This window comes from Trachemys scripta, chromosome 1 (assembly GCF_013100865.1).
Source record: "Trachemys scripta elegans isolate TJP31775 chromosome 1, CAS_Tse_1.0, whole genome shotgun sequence".
NCBI lineage: Eukaryota > Metazoa > Chordata > Testudines > Emydidae > Trachemys > Trachemys scripta.
Window position 1 is genome coordinate 156,199,311 of NC_048298.1, and position 19,507 is coordinate 156,218,817.

The following is a 19,507-nucleotide window of genomic DNA, read 5'->3' on the forward strand; positions in this document are numbered from 1 at the left end:
GAAACATGAGGTGGTGGTACTTTTTTATTTTGACTATTCGGTGAAGCAGGAAAAGCTCTTTAAAAATCTATTATGTTGTATTCATTCTCACGGTGATTTTAATAGTGAAAGTGATGTAATTATTCCTCACAGTTTACCTTTTATTAGCCCCTTAGGAAAGCCAAGTACTCTTGACAGTACAGTTATCTGCATGGTCTTGGATACAGGGAGTCTTTGTACATTTCGGTATTAGAAGTGTAGAATGTTGAAGCTAGAGATGATTATATACAAAATAATTGTTTTTCCCTCCAGCTCTCTTCAAGCCCATCACAACCTGATGCCCCGGCGGCTGCAAAACAAACAGAGGAGTCAGCACTGTTTCAGTTTGCGGAGGTATAACAACTTAACTATTTTTTTTAAGTGGGAGAGAGGAAAGGATATTGTTAATTATGACTGATCAGCCTTTGCAAGTGTAGTGGGAGGATGGAGCTGTACAGGCAATATTCTGTATAACTGTTCACTTACCTTCTTCCTGCACCTCAACTTAACTCTTGGCTGAAATGTTACCCCATTTTCTCTCTCTCTAGCTCAGATAGAATCCAAGTTTAGAGCAGTTAGGTAATATGTAGCTAAATGTAGGTCCACAGGCTCTGTAGCATGTAGGGGTAACAAATGATCCCCTACCAGCTCTCTGTTTATGCCCACAAAACACACCATGGTGGACCAAACATTAGCCTTCCCTAGTAAATACAGCTAGAATAGCCCTGCCCCGTATCCAAAGTGGCAAAAGGAAAGGGACTCATCCCTCACAGCAGACACATCTTTTGGTCCTGTATCCATCAGCTGCTGAGTCTACAGGGCTGTTTTTAACTCCTCTATAATCTTCCCCCACCCTTTCCACTCCGATTGGCTCAGCCTTCAGAGGGTGACAAGGGTATGACCTGTCAGGTGTGGTGACCACAATGAAAAAAATTCCTATAGTCTCAGAACAGCTACTGAGCATATCTGGTAACTCTTCCACCCCATTCTGGAAGTACCTGGATCCTTCCACCTGAGTTGCCCTGCCCTGTTCTCTGCATCTGTGCAGAGAGACAGAGTATCTGGATAAGATTCATGTCTCCTCATCCCCCACCGCCTGTCTCCTCCTCCACAAGAGAAACAAATTAAAATGCTGCAGTATAAAGCATGTGGGTTACACCAGGTGGTTACATCGGTAGCAGCGAAAGGAACAAGCAGTAAATTCCCAGCAGCATAACAGAATTGATTTGAGCCTTCTGCTGGGGAAGAATGTTGGCGTAGTAACCAGTGATCCAGGGAGAGGTAGGCTTGTTATTCTAACACACCGCACATAACACCAGAGCCCCACATACACGAAAGCAGTGAAGTCAGGGATATTATGTGTCTTTCCATACCAAAGAAGAGCCGCAGACTTTCATTCCAAAGGGCCTCTTATTTTAGATCAAGGGAAGCAACAAACGGAGGATGATGGAAAGTGGCTGCATGCTTCCCCTTTGTAAGGAGCTGCAGCAGCTTGCAGAATGACAGCTGCCTCTGCAGGCGGGAAGCATACACCTTAGAAATAGAGAGATGCAGAGCAGAGCAAACAAATCTCAAGAGTTACAAGGCCACATGTCAGGACTGAGATCCCCACTTTGAACTTTAGGGTACAAATGTAGGGGCCTGCGTGAAAAACTTCTAAGCTTAATTACCAGATTAGCTCTGGTTCGGCTGCCACCATTTTCAATGGATTCCCTCCCTGGGAAACCTTGAAAAACCTTCACCAAATCCCTGGTGAAAACAAATCCAACCCCTTGGATTTAAAACAAGGGGAAATTAACCATTCCCCTCCTTCCTCCCACCAACTCCTGGTGAATCAGTTCCAACCCCCCTTGGGATCTACAACAGGGAGAAATTAACCATTCCCCCTCCTTCCTCCCACCAACTCCTGGTGAGTCAGGATCCACCCCTTGGATCTTGAACAAGGAAAAATCAATCAGGTTCTTAAAAAGAAGGCTTTTAATTAAAGAAAAAGGTAAAAATCATCTCTGTAAAATCAGTATGGAAATTAATCTTACAGGGTAATCAAACTTAAAGAGCTCAGAGGACTCCCCTCTAGTCTTAGGTTCAAAGTACAGCAAACAAAGATAAACACTCTAGTAAAAGGTACATTTACAAGTTGAGAAAACAAAGGAAAACTAACACGCCTTGCCTGGCTATTTACTTACAAGTTTGAAATAGGAGAGACTTGCTTAGAAAGATGTGGAGAACCTGGATTGATGTCTGGTCCCTCTCAGTCCCCGAGAACGAACACACTCCCAAACAAAGAACACAAACAAAAGCCTTCCCCCCCCAAGATTTGAAAGTATCTTGTCCCCTTATTGGTCCTTTAGGTCAGATGCCAGCCAGGTTACCTGAGCTTCTTAACCCTTTACAGGGAAAAGGATTTTGGAGTCTCTGGCCAGGAGGGATTTATAGTACTGTACACAGGACAGCTATTACCCTTCCCTTTATAGTTATGACACCACATAATGCCATAGTGGATCAGTAAATAAAGCACGTTAGACGATGTATCCAAAAATACCTTCAACGTGTCGCTAGAGCTGCTGCTGCTTTTTTTTTTTTTTTTTTTTTTTCCTGCCACCTGTACTTGAATGTGTACATTATGGTGACCTACGGATAATTTTAACAGAGTTCCCTCAGCTGTAGGAATATGTTGAATGTATTTAATACTGTGGTCCTACCTCCTTCCACTATACTTTGGGGAGTCTAGTATTGCTCGTGGAGCTAGGTGTTTGTAGTCTCTGTTCTTTGAGCATAAGAACTGGGATTGTGCCTGGCCCTGCACGGGTGCATTATGGGATCCAGGAACCCCCGTACTCCCTACTCATCGCCCTTTGTTCTCATATGGGCTTGGGCATAATCCAGCCCTGTGTCTTCCTTTGTGTTAAGCTTTAAGATAATTAAAAATAATTGCCTGGCTATGATGGGCATTCAGGACACATCATTACTGACAAGAGATCTAAGTGTAAAACAATAATTTGCAGGTAACCATTAACGGGCCAGAAAATGTCTGAATAGCAGTATTCTGGCAAGACACACAATAGCATGAATGTACAGTAGCAGTGAAGGTTCCAGATGTACTAAATGTTTTTCGTGAATGGTTATAAATCAGATTGGGCAACCCTCATGGAAAAAGCCTATAGAATTCAATAGGATGAAGCCACAGGGTGAGACTTTTGAAACTAGCGCCAGAATTTGGATACACAACTCCTGTAAATGTGAATATCACAATTGAGTTGTGTAGCTAAATCCCCTCGTCAGCTATTAAAATCTCTACCGTCGTTTGTGTGCTATCCAAATGACTCTATTAACAACCACCTGTAGAACTGAACAAAATATGATCACCTGCCTACAGAATTATCAAACCATCCTAAAGAAGTTAATAGATGATTATATCTCTGATTTTAGGATTTCACAGAACCTCTATAAAAATGTATTAATGTTTCCTAGCTTTCCTGTAGGAAGGTACTGTAAGTGCGTTTAATGATGCACCTACTTATGCCCAGCTAGTTCACTCAGTATGCTGAAGACGTTGTGTGAAACAGTAGAAGTCAGGGGAACTTGGAAGGTGCATTTTATTGGTTAATTTGAAAGGGGGAGTTTTTAAATATAGGATCTGTTTTTTCTATTGGAAATGTTAAAACCTTTCCTTACTCTGCTACATGTAGCTAGGACTTATTTTAGGTTGGAAGAGAAGAATGTCTGTTCCAGGCTGGCATTGTCTCTGAAGTTTAGGACAATAATTTACTTCAAATCTGATCAGGGTCATAAAAACACTTCAGCACCAAGAACCTTTGTTCACCAAGGGTTACTCCCTTGGTGTCATGCCAACATCATTGCAATGCTAACTGCAGTGACTAACCTCTTGCTGCACAGCACTGGGGAGGTGGTATGCAGCCTGATTTCATCTAGGTTGTTCCAGGGGGAAACACACAGCAATCTGTACTATCTCTTTAAGTTAGTTACCATATTTAAAAAATAAAAAAAATTTGGCCCCGCCCCTTCCCCAAAGTCCCCGCCCTAACTCTGCGCCCTCCCCTGAGCGCCCCGCATTCCCCCTCCTCCCTCCCAGCCACGCGAAAAGGGCTGCCCGAGCGCTACCGGCTTCACGGTTTGCCGGTCAGCCCCCAGACCCTGTGCCCCCGGCCGGCGCTTCCCCAGCACAGCTGGAGCACGGGAGGGGAAGCACCCAGCTGGGGGTGCAGGGTCTGGAGGCTGGCTGGCAAATCGTGAAGCTGGTAGTGCTCGGGCTTCGGGCAGCCCCCATGCCTCTGGACCCTGCACCCCCGGCCAGGCACTTCCCCTCCCGGGCTCCGGCTGCTGTGCTCCTCCCCTGACTCTACCGGCTTCGGGAGGGGAAGTGCCCGGCCAGCAGCTGGGGTCCGGAGGCAAGGGGGCTGCCCGAAGCCAGTAGCGCTCGGGCAGCTCGGCTCTTAAACAGAGCTGAAGAGTCAGGGGAGGAGCACAGCAGCCAGAGCCCGGGAGGGGAAGTGCCTGGCCGGTGGCTCAGGGTCCGGAAGCATGGGGGCTGCCCGAAGCCAATAGCGCTCGGGCAGCTCGGCTTTAAACAGAGTAGAAGAGTCAAGGTAGGGAGCACAGCAGCTGCGGGAGGGGAAGTGCCCGGCCGGCGGTATTTTTCCTGGACATGTTCGGCTTTTTGGCAGTTCCCCCTGGACGGGGGTTTGATTACCAAAAAGCCGGACATGTCCGGGAAAAACCGGACATATGGTAACCCTATTTAAGCCCTTCTTTCTGCTGTTAGCTCTGCTTCTGCTTTTTTCTAATACAGGACTTTCATTCACACAGGGCATCTTTGTCACACTTGACAAAAGTCCCATTCCTTGCTTTGCCACTTCTTCCTGTGGCCGGTCTATTAATGCATTGCTGCCATTAGTAAGCTGAGTTATGGTAAGCAGTTTGCAGCATACTGCAATGAGCAATGTACAGTGCCACTTAAAAAAAAAGAGTGAAAGTAGATATTTAACCAGTAGTGGAATAGTCCTGTGAAAAGCATTGTGAGCCAGTGTGCCTGGGGATTCTTGGCAGCCGTCCCAGATAGCGTTTTGTTCTGACTGGGTGTTCCTCATATGTTCACTTTCTCTTTATTCCCTTCACAGCAGGAGTGGATAAGACTGACTCTTTGTGAAAAGAGTGATCCCATCAAGTAGATGGGTCACTTATAATGGCCATCCTTTGCCCCAGGAATAGAATTCCCCTGTCACTCATAGACAGCTCATTATATACCATGGCATTCTTTCTTCCTGAGAGTCCCAGTATGCCTTTCACCTTCTTGTTTTCACCAAGTGCTATATTTTTCAATTAAAACTGATGATAGGGCTAATCAGGCCTGCCTGTTCTTGACCGGCCACAACAGGGGACGAGAGCCCTACGAGTAGTGCAGCATTATCTGGTTATGCGTGCAGATGCCATAGAGATGTTTAAAAATCCATAGGAAAGTCCAAAAGATCTGGTGGTGATATTGAGTTAAGGACCCAGGCCCCTGCTCACCCTGTAGTGGTCCTGACTGCTTGAAGTAAAAAAAGCAAACAGGATGTTAGGAATCATTAAAAAAGGGATAGAGAATAAGACAGAGAATATCTTATTGCTCTTATATAAATCCATAGTACGCCCACATCTTGAATACTACGTACAGATGTGGTCTCCTCATCTCAAAAAAGGTATACTGGAATTAGAAAAGGTTCAGAGAAGGGCAACTAAAATGATTAGGGGTTTGGAATTGATCTCATATGAGGAGAGATTAAAGACGCTAGAACTTTTCAGCTTGGAAAAGAGGAGACTAAAGGGGGATATGATAGAGGTATATAAAATCATGAGTGGTGTGGAGAAAGTGAATAAGGAAAAGTTATGTACTTGTTTCCATAATATAAGAACTAGGGGCCATCAAATGAAATCAATGGGCAGCAGGTTTAAAACAAATAAAAGGAAGTTCTTTTTCACGCAGCGCACAGTCAACCTGTGGAACTCCTTGCCTGAGGAGGTTGTAAAGGCTAGGACTAGAACAGGGTTTAAAAGAGAACTAGATAAATTCATGGAGGTTAAGTCCATTAATGGCTATTAGCTAGGATGGGTAAGGAATGGTGTCCCGAGCCTCTGTTTGTCAGAGGGTGGAGATGGCTGGCAGGAGAGAGATCACTTGATCGTTACCTATTAGATTCACTCCCTGCCTGGCATTGGTCACTGTCAGTAGACAGGATACTGGGCTGGATGGACCTTTGGTCTGACCCAATATGGCCATTCTTATGTTCTTAAATTTTGTCTCTCCATGGGGTTTTCCATGGAAGGTCGTGATCTAGGCCAGAGGTTGATCAGTGGACAATGGTTTGAGGTGCACTTGCTGGTGGTTCTTGGAGAGTTCTCTGGCCATGTGCTGCTGGTTGCTCTTCTCCTTCTTTCCAGGTGAGGGAAAAGGAGCAGATGGAAAGACTTGCTCTTGGGGCCTGTTGAATCTGTTTGGCAAATGAGAACAGATGGTGATGAACGCTGTGTAGTGAAGACTCGCGAGCTCCCCTTGGGTTTACTTAACTAAATTCTCATCTTTTATTAAACAACAAAAGGAACGATGGGAATAAAATCATCAGGCTAATCACCTCAAAAATCAGTACTCTTCTTTTAGCTGCTCTACTAAAGCTTTTCTCTAGACTAACTTCAAAACAAGTGCAGGCTAGTACTCTTGTTGCAGCAATGTATAATTTCCCTTTCTATTCCCTCACCCTGCTTGCAGTCAGGACACGCAAACGCTTGGGGCAGAATGCATCCCGTGTAGCTTCATTGACCCACATGCAATAGACTTAGCGACAACTCTTTACATTTTGTTTGGGTTTTGTGCAAAATATTTTAATCTAGCAATTAGAGGCAAAACACCTGCGAATTAGGGGTTGATCTAGAGGCATGATATTTGTATACACAATGGCTGATTCTCTATCCCCCCTCTCTCCCAACTCCAAGTTTAGGAAAAAGCCATAATCTTCCTATATAAATTATTATTATATAAAATATGTAAATATACTTATAATATTAGTGTTAGTTAAGGCCTTAACATTTTACTAAATGTCTGAGTTGCCCTATACGCCATAGGCAACAAAAAGTATATGCTATGGCATAACATACAGCCCATGCCATTAATAGTAGCTAAAATATTGGCAATTATTGTAGAAGAACTCTGAGATAGTAACATGATCCTAAAAATAAGTGTGTTTGTGGGATCCGAAGCCAACCCTGTTTATAAGAACTAGCCATTCATGCTTGAGGTGAATGGAAATTAGCAAGGTGTGGTAGATACTGATAATTCTGTTAAAACTAGAAGATTGCATTTAATGAGAAGAGAGTAAAATTTGAAATCGTAATTGGGAGCTGTTTGATCCTTCTGTCACCTCCCAAGCCCAGCAAACATCTTCTCTGTGGTAAATTCTAAGCTTGCTGTGTTTCCTGCAGTTTGTTCTCAAAGCTGTTGAGTGTATTTCACGCTAAACTAATATGTTGACTTCTCCTCCCACGTTGTAAAACTGTAACAACAGCTCTGCCATCATTTGGTTGTGAATGTCCACATCACAATTAATGACGTATTTCCACTCTGTTTGGTTTGCATGTGTGGTGTCAAAAATCAGAACATGCCTCTGCGTGAGCTCATGTTCTGTTTAAGCAACATGGAGTTACTTTTCCAGACCCCTCTGTAGCTTTGATGTTGAATTGAGGAGATCTGCCTTGTGGTTAATATTTGTATCATGTAAGTTACTATAGAATAGAAATGAAAGAAACTAAGGCCCAGATCCTGCAAGCCAATCTGTGCCAGGGGATCACCGAGTACACTCCCTCGTTGACTATAATGGGGCTCTGTGTACTTAAGGAGTCTGCCTCTATGGAGCTCATTGGAGGATCAGGTTTTAGACTGGAAGCTCTTTGGGGCGGGCTATATAGGCTATATAATGCCTCACACAACAGAGACCCAGTTTTGATTGGACCACCAGGAGCTACTGTAATAGAAGTAATAACTATTAATAAATATTAAACAAAAATAATGTTCCTGTGTATTTTAAACATAGGCGTATGGTGAATGAGTGGCAATAAAATGGGTGGTGATGTTTTAATTCCAGTGTATCCCCTTGAAACCGCAAAGTAAAGTAATCTATTCCAAAGGAAAAATGTGATATAAAAACACATTTAGACCTAAGGGTGGACAAACCTGCAAACAAAAATTAGAGTGGCCTTGTATATCCCAAAAGACTGTGAATATAAATGTGTTATGAAGAAACTGTCTCAGGAACACCTGTGCCCTGAAAAACCAGTGTTAAGGGATGGAGTCTCTCATTCCAAACAATACCATTTAATTCTACAAAGCCAAGATTGGGACAGCACAATGAACTGCTACGCTGATGCTCTCTGAGCAGTGTGACTGCCATTAGGTTAAAATGCTCTCTTTGCTGTGCCACCAGTAACAACAGGCAGATTAAGGTACTTCTGTGAAGTGGCCCACTAGGCATCTGCTAAGGCAGGCATAGCAGTGTCTATGTAAAAGGGCAAATAAGACCTTATTGATCCAGAAAACTTTACTTACTGAAAGCTTCTGTTTAACTTTAAAGCAACCTATGGCATGCGTGCCAAAGGGGTAGGCAACCTATGGCATGCGTGCCAAAGGCGGTAGGCGAGCTGATTTTCAGTGGCACTCACACTGCCTGGGTCCTGGCCACCGGTCCGGGGAGCTCTGCATTTTAATTTAATTTTAAATGAAGCTTCTTAAACATTTTAAAAACCTTATTTACTTTACATACAACAGTAGTTTAGTTATATATTATAGACTTAGAGAAAGAGACCTTCTAAAAACATTAAAATGTATTACTGGCACGCGAAACCTTAAATTAGAGTGAATAAATGAAGACTCGGCACACCACTTCTGAAAGGTTGCCAACCCCTGCCTTTAAGGAATACATTGAAGGCTGCACCCATCTCATACAAATAATACTCTGCTTTAAGTAACCACACAGAAAAATTCCCCAATGTTTCCAGTATAACTTTATACTTTAGCAAAAGACCCACCTCTGCTAAGTAGCAGATGGTTTTTTTTTTGTGGTCCCTTAGGTGATCACTTAAGACAAGTGATGTAGAAAAACCTGCCTGGCCAGCATGTGTCATCTAATTGGAGGTTACAAATCCAATAAAAAATGTGGTTACTCACCTAGGTCCTGATTCAGGAAAAAACTTATACACACACTTTGTCCTGTTGACTTTCATGGAACTTCAGCACATGCTTAAGGTCTTCCTGAATAGGGATGCTTTCCTAACTTGGGGTTCTGTGTTTATACTGACTGTCTGCAATATCCCAAGAGAAGCTGAGGGACAATCAGCCTCCCCCCACATCCCCGTCCCCAGTAACCCTGAAATGTTCTCTCTTCTGTTTATTCAAAATGTAGATCTCATCAAATACTTCACAGCTGGGGAGTCCTGAGCCTGTAAAGCATTGTGGGAAGTCAGCACTCTTCCAGCTGGCAGAGGTAAGGTTCCTGTTACCATCACGATGTGAATATGTGTGCAGATTTTTCCCAAAACGCATGGGCTACACAAGTTAGTCTAGCACCAAACTTACCGTTAGCAACAAGGTAGCCTGAATACTAACTCAAATAATGATGCTGTCATTGGGGATACCTACGGCTTACCTTTTTTTAATTCATTTATGTTGTAAATGTAAATGGTCCCTTAGAAAGCAGGATCAGATTCCTGCCCTGGAGAACTTACAGTACAGCTCGGACAAAAACACCATTCAGGACAACAGGTACGGCAAGAGAAGGTGTAGATGATTGGTCACTGCGGATACCAGGGTCCTGATTCAGAAAAGTATGTAGTCACACTTCAGTATGTGACTTGAATAGGACTTACACATGGGTGATGTGACCCAATTTAGGAAGCAAGAAGCAGGTTTTGAGGAATGTGAGGGTCTATATAAACAGTGGGGGCTGCAATCAGTATCCAAGATTAAAATTACCATGTGAGTATTTGGTAGTGATAAATAAACTAGCTGAGATTTAGGTGTCCCAGACCCTACTGGAAGTCCTGATGCATCTGAAATGTCAGCTTGTTTGTTGTTGATAAAACATACCCCATCCCCTTGACTTTTGGCTTGGTTATGTTGTTTTTAATATGTCGATAATTTACAAATTAAAGGATGTGTGCTGGGGGTCCCTCAAATAAATAAGGAAAAGTGAACATTTCAGCATATTGTTCATTAATCATTTTTGTTTACTATGCAAGACCACAGCTTGCAGATTTCAGTGCCCAAAATGGTTCGCTGACTCTCATCCAGTGGCATCCCAACACTCATTCTATTGAAGAGAAATCTAGAATCTTGAACCATTGAAAAAACTATAGAATTTGGACCCACGTAGAGTGGGTTTTTTTCCCCTGACTGCATAACAGTAATGTTTTGTGCCTTCTTGGTTAAAAAATAAGGATATTAGAAAGATACATTTTAAAGAAACATGCATGAGTGAAAAGAAGAGATTTGCCTTACCCTTTAGGCAGTCCCCAGGCTCAAGCAGAGTTCATTAGTGTGTGTGTGCTACATTGCCAGCAGGGTGCATGCTAGGGTGATCACAGTTAGCAGGAGCTAGTGATCTGTAGGGGGATGTGACCTTTGCCGCTCTGAAAACAAGCCAAAAAAGCTAGTGAACACTAGAAATGTGTTGAACTATTCCCTTCCTTTGTTATTAGGCAGCATTCTGTACGTCATCTTAATGTTGTACCCCTTTAATAATAGTGAGCCTAACTTCACTGGAGTAACACCAACACGGCACTGGAGTAACACTGTTGAATCGGGCCTGATGTTTGCATATCACCACTAGGTGAAGGTCTGGCACCTCTTAAGAAACAAATCCCTAGGGGTCATAGGAAAATCCATATGCTTGCCCACAGGAGTGCAGAGTTGTAGCACAATTGAAGCAGAAGAGGAGACTGAGTCTGGCAGTGAGAAACTTGGATCTGAAACAAATATCCAGGAGTTTTCTCCATACAAACCTAATTTAATATACAAACTAAATGTAAGGTACAGGCTTCAACTTAAATTAATAAAAACACGGCAGACATTCTGCACACATCCTTCTTAAGATGCAGCATATTAGCTCTGGCTGAGTCAGCCTGAAAAGCCTGCCCTTGTGGCCACTACAGCACTATTCACCATGCCTCTATTTTTGCACTAATCTTCTGGGGAAACTCTTACATACTTTAGGCCAGAGGAGACCATCATGATCATCTAGTCTGACCTACTGCACATTGCAGGCCACAGACCCTCACCCACCCACGTCTGTAATAGACCCCTAACCTCTGGCTGAGTTACTGATGTCCGCAAATCATGTTTTAAAGACTGCAAGTTACAGAGGATCCACCATTTACACTAGTGTAAACCTGCAAGTGACCCGTCCCCCAGGCACCACCTAGTGAGGTGCTGGTAGCAAACGTAGTAAATAGTCCCAAGATCAACATAAACAAAAGGTCTTCTGCCCTTCCTGGGCTCCACAGTCCGTTCTTTTCCACTCTCCTACAGAGAGAGCTGACTGTCCGGGCTTTTCCCCTCTGGGAATCTCCCTTCCTCCAGGGCCAGTCACAGAGGCCAGATAGTCTCCCTCCCGCAACCCTCCTCAGTCCTCCTCCAGGCCATCTGCCTGGGAGCTACCCTTCTCCTGAGTCTACCCGATAAACAAGGCCATCTGATTCCTAGCTGATCAGCTGTGAGGGTCACTGGTCTGTTACAGGTGATGCTGGGCCCAAGTTCCCTTCAAGAATCAGCTAGCCTATGAAAAGCTCACATAGGTTTTTTGTTAAAAGCAACAGAGGGTCCTGTGGCACCTTTAAGACTATCAGAAGTATTGGGAGCATAAGCCTTCTTGGGTAAGAACCTCACTTCTTCAGATGCAAGACTTCTTGCATCTGAAGAAGTGAGGTTCTTACCCATGAAAGCTTGTGCTCCCAATACTTCTGTTAGTCTTAAAGGTGCCACAGGACCCTCTGTTGCTTTTTACAGATTCAGACTAACACGGCTACCCCTCTGATAGGTTTTTTGGTATGGTTTTGGCTTTGTGTTCTCTGTGACACCTGATCCCAGTTGGACACATAAAATATGAGAGGTTCTGTTTAACTTTTGAATTTCTTAATTCTTTAATGACTACTGGGTGAGCAGATCAGGCATTAATTTGAAGCTGCCCTAACATGCCGTGTTCAGACCCCTGGAGTGAACCCCAGAATTGCAAGTTCATTTGGCAGGCATTTGCATCGCACCATTGTAATCCAAAGATCATGTGCTGTGTGCTAGAGAGGAGCAGGCTTCCCACTCCCCACCCACAGTGAACCCTAAGCTCTGGGGACCCATCACCGGACTCTGGGATCCCATTGTCGGCGCCCAATAGCTAGTTCAGGTTTGACCATACCTGCATTTCCCCCCACTCTTTTTTATTTGTATGGATTAGAATCAAACTCACCACTTCATCTCTCTCTCCTTTTAGATTGATTTTTGTCAGTATTATGCAAACAGTGCCAAAAATATATTTAAAAGTGGGCCAAATATCTTAGTGTAAGCTCTAGTAGTAGTTGAAGCAACTACTTTTAGGGCTACAATCTGGTGTCTGCTTGGAAGGCCACAGCCATGCAGTTCAGCCGTGGGTTCCATAGAGATCTACATCTCTACAGAATCACTCTCTATCCTGTTTCCAGTCTAAGGTGAGGAGATCCATGTCAGGGAGGCAGTGAGCATTTGCAGTATCTCCGTGACTCAGTGCAGGGAGTCTGGTTCTACCACAGATAGTTTATGAGCTGTGCAGCCTCAACTGCTGACAGCTCAGGGCCATTGAAGAATAATTCTGAATGATTAAGAGATTATGTGAAAAAATGCAACCTCCTCAAGGATATTGACCCCCAGTAGGATATTTTTGGTCTCTCTGTCTCTCTTCCTTCTATGGTAGTGATTTGGGGGGGGAGGGGGTCCCTGTTAAAGTAACTCTCATGGCTCCAGTGGGGTTAGATGGAAGGACCAAAATGAGTGCAGAGTTGTTTGGAGATAGGCTCACTACCCCCTCAAGTTCTGCACCTCATTCCTCTGAAGCAGCTGTGCATCCCCTTCCCCCATTGCAAGACTGGTGTAGAGCCTAAGTGACGGTGTCAGAGTTCTTGGAGTATAAAAATAACGGCTTTACAGGAATGTTGAGGCCTAATGTTGAGAGGCTTGGATTGGTGCTCTAATACGTTTTAGAAAGTGGTTGTGTTTTAGAGTCTTCCTCAACACTTCTTATTCAGGCTCCCTTGAAGTACTGAAGATAAGCACTAAACTGATGCAAGGGGAAAGGTACATTTAGAATGAGTTTGGGCTAGATTCTTCACTAGTGTAAACCAGAGCAGTTCCATTGACTCCAAGCGGAGTTACGACAATGTACTGGAGCAGGAGAACTTGTCCTTTATGTCAGCCTTCTCCTAAATGATGCCCTGATTAATAAGAATCCAGAAGTAGAAAATCACCCTTAGTGGCATTGTCTGAGGGCACTAGCTTCTTATTTATAAGGAGGAAAATCCAGCAATGAGCCCTTTGGATGTACCATGAATGAAATTTTTTCTCACAATATGGACGTTTATGACTGTATCACTGGAGGAAAAATCATCCTTGTAAAAATTTTAAATTCAACATACAGGAAGGATGTATTGGAGAAGTAATGTTTTTTTCCTTCTTTGTTTTTTGCTTAAGATTTCCTCAAGTACATCCCATTCAGGCCCTCCTGACTTAACAAAGCAGTGTGGGACGTCAGCGTTGTTTCAGTTGGCAGAGGTAATATTAAAATAGTGGTGATTAATTACCACTGGTGCAGTGGGGAGGAGACGCTAATAATGCTGATTGCCCAAGTCTGACAGTCAGAACAGTGGCACAGTCATAATTTATGCTTCTATAAACAACAATACTAATTATCACTGGGGTGCCAAGAGTCAAGATTTCCCCAGACTAGCCATTAAAGCACAGGCTCTTAATGCTACTGAGTTAACAGTTAAAAAGTCAGAACCTATGATGGCAAAGGACTTATCTGATTTGTATTCAAATTATTTTAAATGAACACTTCTGGGGTTTTATTCAAATCAGGGCATTGTCATTTCAAATATGTTTTAGAAGGCTTCAGTCACTTCCATTTATTTCCACTCATGCAGATTGTTATTTTAAAGTGATGAATACATGTATGACTTCTGGAGGAACTTTGTTCTGATACGTTGCAGCTGACATCAGACTGTCCTTCTGGGAGTAGTTACAGGGTGGAAACATTTAAAGTTCTCTTTTTTCCAAATCGTAAGACCACATGCCATGAGTTAGTTTATAGCCTCCAACACCCAAAGCCCCTTTCATAGCCATGCAGCTAAAGCAGTCCAAAGTCTTTTCTGCTGGTTATGTTACAAGCTTTAGAAGAAAAGGTATGGAGCAGAGAAGGGTTAAAAATGGAGTTGCTGTCACATGAACAGGATATTTTAAAGATTGAGATTTTTCAAGCCTCTTAGGGGACTTGAAAAATTTCAGTTTATTTAAATAAACAGACTATGAGAGATTATTACCAGGATTTTTTTAGATACTTTCTTATAGCCAAATCTGAACTCATGAGATAAGTTTTCTTCGACAAAAGTAATAATAATAAAAAGAATCATGTCACCCAAATAGGGTGACCAGATAGCAAGTATGAAAAATCGGGACAGAGGTGGGGGGTAATAGATGCCAACATAAGAAAAAGCCCCGAATATCGGGACTGTCCCTATAAAATTGGGACATCTGGTCACCATGCACCCAAAGGATCTCTAATTTCTACAGATTTAACTAAAAGGACCTATTGAACTGTAAAGCAGGTAAAATAGGTTATGTGATTTAAAAAGATGTATGAGAAAAAAAAATGTTCAGTTTCATAGTGATAGGAGGCCCAGGGGATTTGTAAATTAGTACTAGGTATGGAGACTTCTAGGCCAATGGCTAAAATCCAGCCCAGGTCAGTAGTTATTACCTTCAAGTGGTTCTTTTGGTGACCTCTGTTGAAGGAGTTGGTGGTCATTTGTTTGTATGTTTTGGTTTGATTTGTGTTTCTCTTCAAGTTTTGGACATCTTCCCAGAGGAAATTGGTCTGACACTTGTGGTTACCCCTGTTAGCAGCCTTAGCCCAGAAGCCAAGGCATGGAAACTGTGAAATACCCTGTCAGGTCCTGCATTGATCACTTTGTCACTGCTGAGGACCAATGGGAGAACAGTTAAGAGAAGCTTGCACTTAATGCGTCCTTTACAGTAGCTGTTCTGTGGGTCGATAGAGGGATTCAGTCTCCATTACTGGTATCACAGGAAGGTTGGCTCCGAGGTAGGAACACTTTACATTTCTGTGTTGAAGAGGCTTGTGATTTGAGAGGATTTTTCTGTATTACGTAAGAGGAATGTAAAGATTTTTGTTTTGGTTTTTTACTTTGTTTTGCCAATTGAATAAAGAAAAAATCATAGTATCAAGAATTGGTTAAATTCTTCATTCACTGACATTTTGAAAGTAGGAACCAGAATTAGAAGGAGGGGGTGGAATAGTTTGTAAGTTACCTGGTTTACTAATGGTGGGTTCTATTGAACTGTACCACTACATTTAGGTACTACACCTCTATCCCGATATAACATTGTCCTCGGGAGCCAAAAAATCTTACCGCGTTATAGGTGAAACCGCGTTATATCGAACTTGCTTTGATCCACAGGAGTGCGCAGCTCCGCCCCTCCCGGGGCGCTGCTTTACCGCGTTATATCCGAATTCGTGTTATATCAGGTCGCGTTATATCAGGGTAGAGGTGTATTTGTGTATTTTCAAAGGATGTCAAGGGCATCTACAGCCTGATTCAGGCGTCTTCCTCAAACCTGGAGATCATACAGCATACTATCCCGAATGGGGAGATGTTTAAAGTTCTGTCCGGAATGTGGGGGGCTGCTTTCCTAAATCAGGGCCTTAGATGAGTGCCCTTTTCTAGTATTTATGTAAATCAAAATAAATAAATTGAATGATCGGGGCATTTAATTGGTGGTGATTGGTTGTTTTAAACTTTTTAGATGTGCCTTGCATCAGAGGCGGTAAAAGTGAAAGAACCTGGGAAGGTGGAAGTGGAAACATCGGTGGATGTGAAAGCAGAAGCTCCAGAGGAAGTGAAGGTGAAAGAATTGGAGAAAGTGAACGTGAAAAACTCACAGGAAGTAAAAGTGGAAGAATCTGAGGTGGTGAAAAATCAAAATGACGAAAAGACAAAAACCGAAGAGTTGGAGAAAGTTACAAAATGCAGTCACTTTATTGATCCGGCAGCAGACAGCAGTACTTTAGAGATAAATAATAGTACCAGTGCAAAGGATCACACATGCCATTCTCAAGAGCTTTCACTTGCTGACTTTAATACCCTGGGGCTGACCAAACCAGAAAAGATCAAAAAGAAAAAGAAAAAAAATAAGCTGGACCGGCACACAAACGAAAAATCGATGCCCAAGAAGGCTTGTAAAAAGAGGCAGTCCTCTGAGTCGGACATTGAAAGTGTCATTTATACTATCGAAGCAGTTGCAAAAGGTGACTGGGGCGCCGAGAGACTCGTCGAAATCCCCCGGAAGAAGGTCCGCCCTGCTTCAAACATGAAGGGAAGTGTGTTGGACACAAAGTCACCAAAGAAAAAAGTGAAATCAAAAGAGAAGAGAGCATCAAAGGAGAAATCCTCGGAGACCACCAAAGAATCAAAGCCTCCCGACTTTCTTAGCATTACAGCCAATACGGAGGCGCCTTGTGAGGTACCTGACAACATAAAAGCAGAACCATTGACCCCAACAGAGGATGTGGTACCACACAGTTTACCTGGACAGGTCAAAACAGCAGACAGTGACTGTAATAAAAAGATTGAAACCTGTGGCTCCAGGAAATCAGAGCGATCTTGCAAAGGTGCTCTTTATAAGACTCTGGTGTCAGAGGGCATGCTCACGTCCCTGCGTGCCAATGTGGACAGAGGTAGGTGATTTTTGCTATTTATTTACAGAGGAAGAGAAAAAGAAATCAAAAGGTCTTATATTATGTTTGAACAGCATCTCTCTCGGTCTGCCATGAATCAGGTGCGGGCTTGTAACGCAACCAGTGATTTATTTGGTTCAATTAGTAGACATATTTCCCTCCCCTTTACTGCATATCTGATTGCAAAATATAGTCTTTAAAGCACATTTCACTTTAAAAATACATGTGTTAACAGACCAATCTGCTGGTTTGTGCAGGGCTTGCATTTTTATGTAACCCTGACCAGCTACATTGGAGTATTAGTTGCCTATATGAAGAAATGCTGTTGGTCTCTAGACATAGTTCTGAATCCTTGAAGAGGTAGATGCGTCTCAAACTCCGTTCTGGTGTGCATTCTGGTCTCCAGATAAGGTACACAACCAGAATAATAGAGAAGGGATCTAGAAACAGTATGGAGTTCATTCATTCAGGATAGACGTAGGGAGATTAGCATGTGACATCAGTTTCCAAATTTAGCATCTCTGTTGTTAAAAGTGGATGATAATAATCAGTGAGAGAACCTTGAATTTGAATGGAAAGATGAATTTGGGTTTAAAATATGTGATGTACCTTTTCAGTAGGATGCATTTAAAAGCATTTCTCTGAGCAGCAAATCGAAGATGATAATCTGAACAGCCAAATTGAAGAGAGAACCCTTGAGGTTACTTTTGCTTTAGATTAAATCTGTGAAACCTTTTCTCATTCATTATACCTCTGCAGATCCTCACTGTAGGGGTCCTGCAGTTTAGCAGAAGGTTCCAAACGTGGGATCTTTTTAGGTAGTAAATATGGGTAAATTTGGTTGCTACTAGTTAATCTTCTTATCCCTTAAGAGCCCAAGTTGGCACAGAACTCATTTTAGAAACATGTGAAGAGTCGGTCAGCAGAAGTTGCACTGTTGAGTGACTCTTGATATACAGGGTCCTTGCAAGTCCAGTGCACTGTGACACAGACTCCATGATGAAAGTAAGAATCTTTTTCCTTTCCTAGGCAAACGAAGCTCAGGAAAAGGCAACTCCTCAGACCATGAAGGATGCTGGAATGAAGAAAACTGGGCCTTTTCCCAAAGTGGGATGAGTGGGAGTAAAAAGCTGAAAAAAACTAAGCCAAAGGAAGAATTTGTTCTGGGGTAAGTTGATGTAACTCACGTGAACAGAGTTTTGCACAAGCAGGATTTGTTTCCAATCTATTTTACGCTACATAGGAATGGATTTGGTTGTCATAGTAAAAGTAGATAACTGTACACATTCCACTTGAAAAAAAGGATAATCTTGTATGTAGGGCACAGGACCGGGAACCAGACCTTCCTGTGTCCAGGTCTGGACTCTGATTCGGTTTAGCTTTAGGCAAGGCACAGAGATCAAAATTGTCAAAACGGACTCTGATTTTTCAGTGCCACGTTTCAGACACTTGGGGTCTGGTTGTTAAAGGTGCTGAGCACTCCCAACTGCAGTTAAAGCCAATGGGAACAGCTGTTGTTTGCCACCTCTGTAAATTAGGCCCAAACTGTCTCAAGCTAGATACTCGCAATTAGAGAGCGTGTCTGAAACACTCGGTCCTTACCTCTCTGGGCTTGATTCTGTCGTCTCACTGATTATTAAACCAATCTAATTCCATTGTGATCACTCACGATTTACACTGATATAAATCAGAATCAAATAATTATTTCCATGTTTCTAAAAGAACAACAGTATTTACCTACCTAAGAGGTGATGTAGAGAGTTAATTTAATTTTCAAAGTACATTAGAAACATTATTTAAAGTTCTAGGTAAGCGCTTCATCAACTGGAAAAAGTGTTAATTTTTACCCCCAAAAAAGGAGATAATTTGACAGTGCTCCTTTCACTTATTTATTATTTCTATACTCATAGCACCTAAAAGTCGTTATTTTCCTTTGTAACCGTTGTTCTAATGCAGTGGAGTGAATAGGGTAAATGGGTAAATGGTTTTCAGTCAAGGAGGCAACTTCTTGACGGGGCGGCTCTGTTTTTTGCCGCCCCAAGCACAGCAGTCAGGCGGACTTCAACTGCGTGCATGCGGGCAGTCCGCGGTCACGCGGATTTGGCGGCATTTCTGCGGGTGATCTGCCGGTCCCGCGGCTTCGGCGTGCTTGCCACCGAAACCGTGGGACTGACGGACCTCCCGCAGGCACACCGCCAAAGGCCACCTGACTGCCGCCCTCACAGTGACCGGCAGGCCGCCCCCCGCGGCTTGCCGCCCCAGGCACGCGCTTGCTGCGCTGGTGCCTGGAGCCGCCCCTGCTACTTGAATAGGAGATAAGTAGGTTAAGGCAGTGGAATAAATCAGTAGAGAAATAATTATTAATTATTTTTAAAAATTAACGCTTTTGCAAATCTACACAGAAGTGGCTCTCAGGAATATGAATAGCAATTCTCCTCATAGCACTAACAGAT

General features: G+C 43.0%; 1 protein-coding gene across 3 annotated transcripts in view; it reads left to right on the plus strand.

The window, feature by feature from the left end:
• The window catches only part of BBX (BBX high mobility group box domain containing), a 99,512-nt gene that overhangs the window by 40,649 nt on the left and 39,356 nt on the right, over nt 1-19,507 (plus strand). For 2 of the 3 annotated variants that reach the window (XM_034790550.1, XM_034790559.1), the window contains exons 6-10: nt 292-372; nt 9,465-9,545; nt 13,772-13,852; nt 16,124-17,054; nt 18,084-18,222. In XM_034790550.1, the coding sequence (XP_034646441.1) occupies nt 292-372; nt 9,465-9,545; nt 13,772-13,852; nt 16,124-17,054; nt 18,084-18,222 (1,313 nt within the window). The remainder of the gene's footprint in view (nt 1-291; nt 373-9,464; nt 9,546-13,771; nt 13,853-16,123; nt 17,055-18,083; nt 18,223-19,507) is intronic. The other variant, XM_034790569.1, reaches the window with a different exon arrangement.